Source organism: Notolepis coatsorum (assembly GCF_963971535.1).
Source record: "Notolepis coatsorum genome assembly, chromosome: 1".
NCBI classification, from domain to species: Eukaryota; Metazoa; Chordata; class Actinopteri; order Aulopiformes; family Paralepididae; genus Notolepis; species Notolepis coatsorum.
In genome coordinates this window covers 127,457,925-127,467,522 of record NC_140165.1, presented here as the reverse complement: position 1 = coordinate 127,467,522, position 9,598 = coordinate 127,457,925, and the positions used below count along the sequence as shown (strand labels likewise).

Sequence of the window (9,598 nt, the reverse complement as noted above, 5' to 3'; positions counted from 1 at the left end):
GGAATTCAGAATTCATCCAACAGCGATGAGGGTACGGAGAGCAATGTCCTCCACACTATGCAGCTGCCAAATGATAGCAGATGATGCACACACCAGTAAACATACTTGTACAAATATGTTATTCCTCTATCTAGATAACTCCCCCAACACCACCACTAACAACAACACCATCACTAACAACACCCAACCCTAGAGTTTCTGCACCACTGCCAATACCTCCCTTGTCAGCCCACGGAAGCCACAGCTGGCCTCAATGATCCCTAACCCTTGTGACCTTTGACCTAACTAACCTTTCACAATTGGGGCATCATTCTCTGAAGAGGTCCCCACTATTCCATTGTCTTAAAATGCTGTCAAGCTAAAGAGATTAGTATTGCCTCAAAACATGTTTCCCATATTAACTTATCTTATCTTGTCTTGTACAGAATACCTTCCTTGTTCATACATCCTTGAATAATTACAGACAAACTCAACCTGTACTTGAAAAAGCAGCCTATATGCACCAATCATATTATCATTATACAATATTATTCACGGGACAATTATAGATACATCTCGAAATAAACAAAACCAAGAGGCCATAGTTACATTTGACTCACTCTGTAGTAGTGCAGGATGAGGGAATCTTTTCTTGTCTGCGGTAGGCAGCTTAGCCATGCAGCACTCCCTTGTGTGGGTGACGTGCACTGCAACTTTCATTCTTGGAGACACACTGGAGACCACCCCTGAATGAAAACACAGAGGGAAGGAGGTGGAAGCAAACCACTGGACTGCTTCCTACAACATACTTTTGTTGTTGACTCAACCTTTTCACGGGATCGCTTCTATGTTCGCTTCTATGTAAATGAGTGTTCAGGTTAAACCGCTGAGAGAAACATATACGTAAATCATCCGAGCAAAACACAGCCGTCCTGAGAAATGCACGCACGGTTTCCTGCTAAATGCAATTAGTGTCAAAACAATGCACTTATTCTAACTCGGGATCCTGTGTGTGTGCACATGTGTGCTTGTGTTGTGTGTGTGTGTCTGTGTGTCTGTCTGCATGCGCGTGTGTATGTGTGTTTCCGACTGTTTGTTTACTTGTGGCACTGATTGCCACATCCTATGTAAGTCTGTTACACTGTGGGTCAGCAGCAGTATGGTTAGCAGCTGATGCTAAAAACATCCCCCTATGGAATCTGTCTTCTACACAGGCCTTGAGTTGATTGTAGACGGGGTGGATAACCACAGACATGCCATGCTAAAACATCCCATGGGTTAGATCATCTCAAATGAAGAGGGAGTCTGACGGTACATACATTGCTGTGAACCATGGTGAATCAGAAATGTCTCCTGAGCTCTCAGACATTCCTCAAGCGGCAGGACCTCCTCTTCATCTCAGTGGAGGGCTGTCAGTCAGGTGTGTGTGTGTGTGTGTGTGTGTGTGTGTGTGTGTGTGTGTGTGTGTGTGTGTGTGTGTGTGTGTGTGTGTGTGTGTGTGTGTGTGTGTGTGTGTGTGTGTGTGTGTGTGTGTGTGTGTGTGTGTGTGTGTGTGTGTGTGTGTGTGTGTGTGTGTGTGTGTGTGTGTGTGTGTGTGTGTGTGTGTGTGTGTGTGTGTGTGTGTGTGTGTGTGTGTGTGTGTGTGTGTGTGTGTGTGTGTGTGTGTGTGTGTGTGTGTGTGTGTGTGTGTGTGTGTGTGTGTGTGTGTGTGTGTGTGTGTGTGTGTGTGTGTGTGTGTGTGTGTGTGTGTGTGTGTGTGTGTGTGTGTGTGTGTGTGTGTGTGTGTGTGTGTGTGTGTGTGTGTGTGTGTGTGTGCGTGTGCGCGTGTGCGGCATGCAGGCTCCTCCAAAACCTAGAATAAGATAGATATGGAAGGAAGGGAAAGTCTCAATTTCAACATCTCCTCTCTCACACTTTGAAGATAAACCCTTCACCAGACACTTTATTTATTATGCTTGGAAAACACTGTCCTTCATTTGATGACTATGGCAAAGGTCTTGTTGGGAGTATTGTAACATTTAACAGGTATGTCCAAAACCAGCTGATTATTTGGCAGTACTAGTGTGTAAACACCATTAGTATCTGTATTAATGTTTGTGTGTGTGTGTGAGTGAGAAAGAGAGAGAGAGCATGCATATGTGTGTATTTCTTTGTCTGTGTTCTTTTACAAAACTTCCAATCCCATTTCAAATGATATAGTGCAGCAAACCCCTGCACGCCCCGCACCCCACCCCCCCCCCCCCCTTCCCCTCCCACACACCACGTGTTTCTTCCTGTTTCCTGTTCCGCTGTCCACTGGACAGGAAGCCTGGTCCTGCTACGGTGCAGTGACAAAACTCTGAGTCACCGCATTGCTAACTATCTGGACATATTTTTTTTTTTTTTTTTATCTACTTTTTTCTCCCATTTTCTATTTTTCTCCCATCCCAATTTCGTATCGTCCAATTCTACCCTCCCCTGTCTCGAACGTTGTTAGGCCATGCCTCCCACAAGCCGGCTGCAATGTGGACTTAGCCTTACATCACGTGTCCCCTCCGGTACTCGAGGAAGCAGCAGTCGCATCTTTTCACCTGCACAGCACGATCTCTCAGCGTAGGAGTCGCTGTCCACAACGTCCAATCCTCACCCATCAGCTTCCCACCCCCTAATACTGCCAATTGTATTAGTATGAACGACCAGCCAAGCTGATAGCAATGCGGAGTGCTGCGCTCGAACCCAGCGTCTCCTGCATTGGTGGTGAGCGCCTTGCCCACTGTACCACCTAGCCGCCCCTACTATCTGGACATATTAAATATTATTATTATTATTTTTTTTTTTAAGATTTATTTTTTGGCGTTTTATCGCTTTATTTCTACTGGGCAGTCCAGTAGGGAGAGACAGAGGAGGAATGGGAGACAGAGTGGGGGGAAGACATTCGGCAAATAACGACGGGTTCGGGAGTCGAACCCGGGTCGGCCGTGTCGCGGCTGAGCGCGCTATGTGGTTCGCCACTGGGGCGCCCTATTATTATTTCTTTATACATTTTTTTATTTATTTTTTATCTATCCCTTAACCTAGAAGACTGCCAGCAATAATATTACCACTGTTAATGGCCTCTAGTAATACTAGAAAACAGTCTGTTTCTATAACAGTTAAGCAGTCCAGGGACCACTTAGCAACATACCAGAGATTGGCACCGGTCCCCGGATCCTAGTTGGAGAAATACTTCCCTAACCACTAACAATGTTAGCTCTTACATTGATTAAAAAACAAATGGCTCTTGCGGTCATTTACCTCATAAACAAAGCAGTGTTTGTGCTCGTTGTTGAGACATCTGGTGACCATTGGCTTTACAATCTATGACTAAACTCTATCCAACAGGGAGGACTGCACCTGCTTGGGCTGAGTCATACGACTTAATGTCTGAATCAGGTGCATCGAAGCAGACATAAATAACAACAGAGATCTACAGCTATTCCTTTTATGTAATTGCTTACATTACCTCACTACTACATTTCAATGTCTCAAGACTGGATTTCACTACATGTTCCTAGGTTAAATTCCAAACTTACAAAGCTTAGCATTGTATTGTATTGTATTGTATTTTATCTTAGTGCTTTTTATCATGTCTATTTTATTATCCATTCTATTTTATTCTATTATATTGTATTTTTTGCATAATCGAAGGCGGGTATGGCCACCTTCATTTCACTACTTTTTGTGCTCTGGATTAACCTACAAAGCACTTTGAATATTGACTCTCTGGTGACACTGGGACATTTAAAAAATTTGCTTTTGCATCCTAATGATATTGAATGTAATTGTTTTAACCAATGCAAATATTTGTGTCTCATTGTCTGATTTATCTTTGCTTTTGTTATTTTTATTTTTATTTTTTTGCTTTCTGCCTACTGTAATCTCTGCATTATTGAAAATGGGGTCCACCCTCAATAATCTTCGAGGATGGGGGCGCCAGGGTGGCGCCCCACGTAGATGTGCTGCGGTGCAACGCGGACGTCCCGGGCTCGACTCCCGGACCCGGCGACCTTTGCCGCATGTCTTCCCCCCATGTCTTCTCCCAACCGTCCTCTCTGTCAGGCCTGTCCGAAATAAAGCAGTAAAATGCCAAAAAAACTCATAAAAATATTATCATAATAATCTTTGAGGATCTAAATAAAGGTTAAATCAATCAATCAATCAATTAACTCTCATGTACCATTGTAGTATTTAGTCATTCTAAAGAATCTATCTTAAGCCCTGAATAAAAAAAATAGAACATCATACTATTGTATCATTTGATATAAGCTCTCTCAGTCTACCAATATGTTATAAATTAAGCAAGTAGTCTGATGGCTGTCCAAAAGTTTCAGCTGGTCTGAGAGGCTTGGGGTCAGGGGGGGGGGGGGGTTGTGACCCCCAGCAAATGCTGAGGATTCCTATTGGATGAGATCATGCATGGTCAGTCGAGGGAAGTGACTTCCGACTTGGCTGACCTGAGGTTAGGTTGAGGGTTCAAAGTTCAGGTCATGAGGCACATCAACCCAGCTCGGCACCCCAACAGACAACACAGCACGGCTTTCATAAGGATGCCATACATGGCACAGATCTGGAATAGGCATGAAACCTGACCAAATCCTGACCTTGATCAACTGGGCCTAAAGCAGACATGAGCCTGCATGTCAAGTTTACTGGTCAACATGTCCGCTCTGTGTATTGTGGTCTGAGTAGTCATGTAATAATAGCTCTATGGCTCTTTTTCTTACAAAAGGAGTAATGTGAAAGGCAACGTAACCACTGACCTGTATCTCTTCAACAGGTTTATATGTTCCCCTGCTTTTCAAAACAGCTAAAGTTACTGTTACGCCACGAACAGCATCTATCACAACATGTATGGGGTGCCATGAAAAATACCATATTGAAACAAGAGTGGTTCTGTCGTCACAGGCCCTTGTGTTCCAGTGACCGTTGCTAAATCACAGGCTTTTAGTAAATCCCTTCTTCATGGTCCAGACTCATGTGTGTGTGTGTGTGTGTGTGTGTGTGTGTGTGTGTGTGTGTGTGTGTGTGTGTGTGTGTGTGTGTGTGTGTGTATGAGTGTGTGTGTGTGTGTGTGTGTGTGTGTGTGTGTGTGTGTGTATGTGTGTGTGTATGTGTGTGTGTGTATGCATGCCGGAATGTCTGCAGGCCATGGGGTCTTTTATTAGGCTCATCCATACCACCACATTATAGGGCCCGGTAGCCAGGCAACTGCAGGTTCTGGCTGGTTACCATGGCGAGGGCCCATTGAGTGACGTCACTGGCCCTGTTTGCCTCTCTTCTCTTTGGAATGAGGGTCTTTTTAAAGGTGCACCCCCAACTCTTTACATACACACACACACAAACCCCCTACACTCACTCCTCAAATACCCCGACACCCTGCGCCTCGTCACCCTCTGTGTGAGTGACTAGAGGAGTGGAACTAACAATCGCACAAAAACAGTTAGCTGAGACAGGCCTGACCAAGCTGTATAGTTGTCTTACAGGCCCCTAATGTTTGAATGCCTACATGGGTTAATGTACATTATACAACTAATATCGTGTGCACCGACCACTAGCCTCATAAAGTATGCTATTTCAGCCCACTCTGTGGTTCATTAAATGTCGTTGTTGGTTTAGCATTTTAATGTCTTCTAATCTCGAATTAAACATCTGTCTAGTTATTTTACACTCCCCTAATGTTTTGAATTCCTACATGGGTTAATGTACATTATACAACTAATATCGTGTGCACCGACCACTAGCCTCATAAAGTATGCTATTTCAACTAACTCTGTGGTTCATTAAATGTCGTTGTTGGCTTAGCATTAAATATGTCTTCTAATCTTGAAATATTAGTCTTCCTCTTCTTTTATCAACACAAGAATAGCCACACACCATCAAACTAGATACTTTCTGATTTGCCATGTTTCAGCTTTTAAGTGGGCATGACCCACTAAGGCTCTTAAGTGGTGAGTGAATGTATTGGGTATAGGCTTTGAGAATACAGCCAAAGCTTTAAAAGTAAGGGAATTGTTAGGCCATACTCAGTGGTGCGTTATTGAAATCATCTGGGGTGACACGCACCACGTGCACGCGCGCTCTCGGCGCGTGCGCGCGCTCCCGCGAATGCGCATTTAATGTCCCCTCGCTTGAGCACAGACTAAAGACAGTGCCTAATTGCCTCTACGAATGGAATGTAACACATGTCTTCACAACAAGTTAGGTGTGAATGCATCTGAGAACGTATTTAACACACCTGACGACCGGCGCTATTGATATGCAAATAGCGAGTACTTATGTGGAGAGAGTGCAGAGTGCAACCCCGTCCCCTTATGTGGAGAGAGTGCAGAGTGCAACCCCGTCCCATGAAGAACGCATGCCTGGCCATACTCATGGTCTGAAATAGCAGGCATTATTCCATATTTACTTTTGTTTCCACACTTTTTTTTTTTTAGTCCACGATTATTTACCAATCCCAATAATGATTACGATTGGGGTTCTTTCCCAAATATAATCAAAATTGAGATTGGGAAATATTGATGTTCAACAAACAACTGTAGTATGTCAGTACACTCTGCTTGAGCTCATTTAAAACGATGTACCGCTGACAGTGTGTAGACTATTGTTTTTTGTCACATATCCACCACCGTCCAATGGCGGTGGAAGACGATTCCAGCAAATTCTCCATAGCTCCAATTTGAACGCCTTTCAGTGACTGCGAGCGAGGGAGAGCTGGTCTGAAAGGGGGATGGGTTGGGACAGCATTGTGAGTTGAACAGCAGAGCCCCACTCTCTGAATGGGTATTGTCATCTGGATTTCTATGGCCAACCAAAATACTTTCTCCCGCCATGGGGGTTTATGGATCTACGAGGGAACGGCATGCATTATGCACGAGCGTGTAAACGCACTTCTGCGACCATACATGCCGGCGCATCCATCAAAGATTGCCCAGTGGCTCTTAAATCGTGTCGGATTTATTTTTGTTTGTTTTCAATAACACACTTGAATTAAGTTTGAGAAGGTCATTTTAATCTCAATAAAAAGACAGAATATTGCATCTTAAAATACATGAATAATGAATCATCAATACATCAAACATCCATAAACCAACCAGAAAACAAAGTTTATTCCTACAAGTCATGAAGAGAAATATAAATACGTCCAGCACAGTGATAGGCTAGTGAATGATACAAAAACAAGTTTGCAGGTGCTAAAGATGATGGACTAAAACAGTGAAAACACATTTTGACTCCAGACGTCAAAAATGTAACCTTCAAACTGTATAGCCACCCCTGTCGTCGAACAACACAAAGGGATGTCTTGAGTTTTATTTTGACTTTTAAAACAAATATGTGTTTTTGTTGTTGGACAGTAGGAGTCATTATCGCGTCAGCATAAATACACTGACCAAAAAAGGTCTTTGAACGTTTGGGAGTGCATGCAGTCACTCCATGCTGAATTTGCACTTGCACATGAACGTAAAAGCACAGTGAATAAAACGGTAAGACCTTCTCTAAGAAAAGCCGTCATAATTACAATGGCAAACAATTTAAAATACTTAGAATTTTGAGCGCTTATATAGAAAAAAAGGACTTTAAAAATGCAGGTACCAAACAAAGATACTCCTTTTGTGTCACGAGCCATCTCTTGTATAGCCTACTTGATAGCCGTTAGAGTATCCAAAACAGTTTATTTTCTTCAAGAAGGGTGAATGTGAATTTGTGGTCCAACAAGTGTTTGCAGGGCCACAGTGTTGTAAAGGCAGACGTGCTTCTTCCATTGATTTCAAAGTTCCGATTTATAAAACTGCAGGTGCAAAAATACGTTTATCAAACAAAGTTTTTCAAAGGCTTCTTATTACATGTCACTTTTACACACCGCCTCAGTGCCACCCTGCCGAGAGAGAGGGGGCACGGGCCGGCTACACATAATTCCTCTTATCGTAGTCTCCGTTCTGTGTCGCTGCCCGTTTGGTCGGCGCGTATTTCACGGAGTATCCGGAGCTGCCGCTGGACGACGGACACGAGCAGCAGAGCAGCGAGCCCCCGATCAGCAGCAGCGCCGAGGCCGCGAAGCCGATGTACAGCGCCGCCCCGATCTCCCTCTTCTTGGACGCGGGCACCTGTGGATTGTAGAAGTCCGAGATGATGTTGTTGGCCATCCAGCAGAGGGGCACCAGCACGAACAACGCGCTCGAGATGTAGATGACCCCTCCGGCGTTCACCACCCGGGCTTTGACGTTCTCGACGCGGATGCAGTTGGTGCACTGCGCCCCGGCGATCACCACCATCAGCCCCAGCACGCCCATGACCGAGGCGATGATGGTGAGCGCGCGGGCCGCCTGCAGGTCGTGGGTGAGCGCCAGCACGGAGTCGTGCACCTTGCACTGCATCTGGCCCGTGCTCTGCACCACGCACGACATCCACAGGCCGTCCCAGATGGTCTGCGCCACGACGATGTTGGCCTCGATGAACGCCGTCACCTTCCACATGGGCAGCCCGCACGCCACCATCACCAGGAGCGAGCCGACTACGCACAACGCCAGCCCCACGATCTCTAGTCCGGCCGACACCATTTTCCACCCCGGTTATTCAATTATATTCTCAGATTTAAGCTTTTCAAACTCCCTCCAGTCCTGATGTCTCTGCCGAGGGAAAGGTGTATTGCTAGTCTCAATTCTAATCTGGGCTTCTTTCCCCACCTCGATATTAAAGAGCTTCGGTTTGTTACCCGCACATCTCTCGCTGTGTCGCACGGAGTACAAGAGGCTGCAGTTGTGAGTGAGTGTGCCGGGCTGCGAACACAACTGTAAGCTCTGGACCCGCCTGGACCACGGAGACCTGGGGGGCGGGGGCGAGAGCTGGAGGAGAAACTTTCCGCCAATCAAATGTCACCGCATCCTCTGGGCACCAATGAAAACGAGGGGAAGTTGTGAGAATGAATAAAGCGGTCCAGAGCGCATCGCGTGTGTGTGCGTGCGTGCGTGTGCGCGCGTGCGTGTGTGTGTGTGCGCGCGCGCGTGTGTGTCTGTGTGTGTGTGTGCGCGCGTGTGTGGGAACAGTTATTTACCATGAATAGGGCTGGGGAGCGGGGGCCTGGGGTAGATGCAATGGTTTGGGGAAACGCGCAATTGAGGAAGGGGTACTTAACTTTGTATTGATTTTTCAACTACACCATGCACACGAAATTAGGCTACATGCTAAACATTTACTCACTTTTCAGCCTCACCACCAGTGGGTTAAAATGAATAGTTTGCACAAATAAAAACAATGTTATAGTTTGTTATAGTCGTTGAATGAATGAATGAATGAAAACTTTATTTAACAGATTGCAGAATGGGTACAATACAGTACGGCTCAATACATACAATTGTTAAGGGGATGCAGACCTGAGAAAGACGTTTGTCTTGTTTCCATCAGGGTCCCCCATTTTCAATTCATATAGACATTTATGACATACACAACATACATGACATTTATGGCATAGGGACATATAGGTATTTAGTATACTGATACATTTGTGACATAGGCGGTATTCAAATATACAGTACTGTTACCCCTAGATCCTGACAGAGTATATACATATGATGGGGAGGGGACTGTACATTAGGAGGGGGTGGGT

The 9,598-nt window shown here is 45.2% G+C and overlaps 1 protein-coding gene across 1 annotated transcript; it reads right to left on the bottom strand.

Annotated features, from left to right (window-relative positions):
* Positions 1 to 7,074: 7,074 nt before the first annotated feature.
* Positions 7,075 to 8,797, bottom strand: cldn5a (claudin 5a). The gene has a single exon (XM_084332279.1). It carries the CDS (start codon positions 8,550 to 8,552, stop codon positions 7,899 to 7,901), a length of 654 nt encoding a protein of 217 aa, XP_084188405.1. The 5' UTR covers positions 8,553 to 8,797; the 3' UTR covers positions 7,075 to 7,898.
* Between the last annotated feature and the right edge of the window lie 801 nt (positions 8,798 to 9,598).

What these genes read in the sequence shown, in the direction of transcription:
- cldn5a (XM_084332279.1), bottom strand. Translation starts at nt 8,552, where the DNA reads ATGGTGTCGGCCGGACTAGAGATCGTGGGGCTGGCGTTGTGCGTAGTC.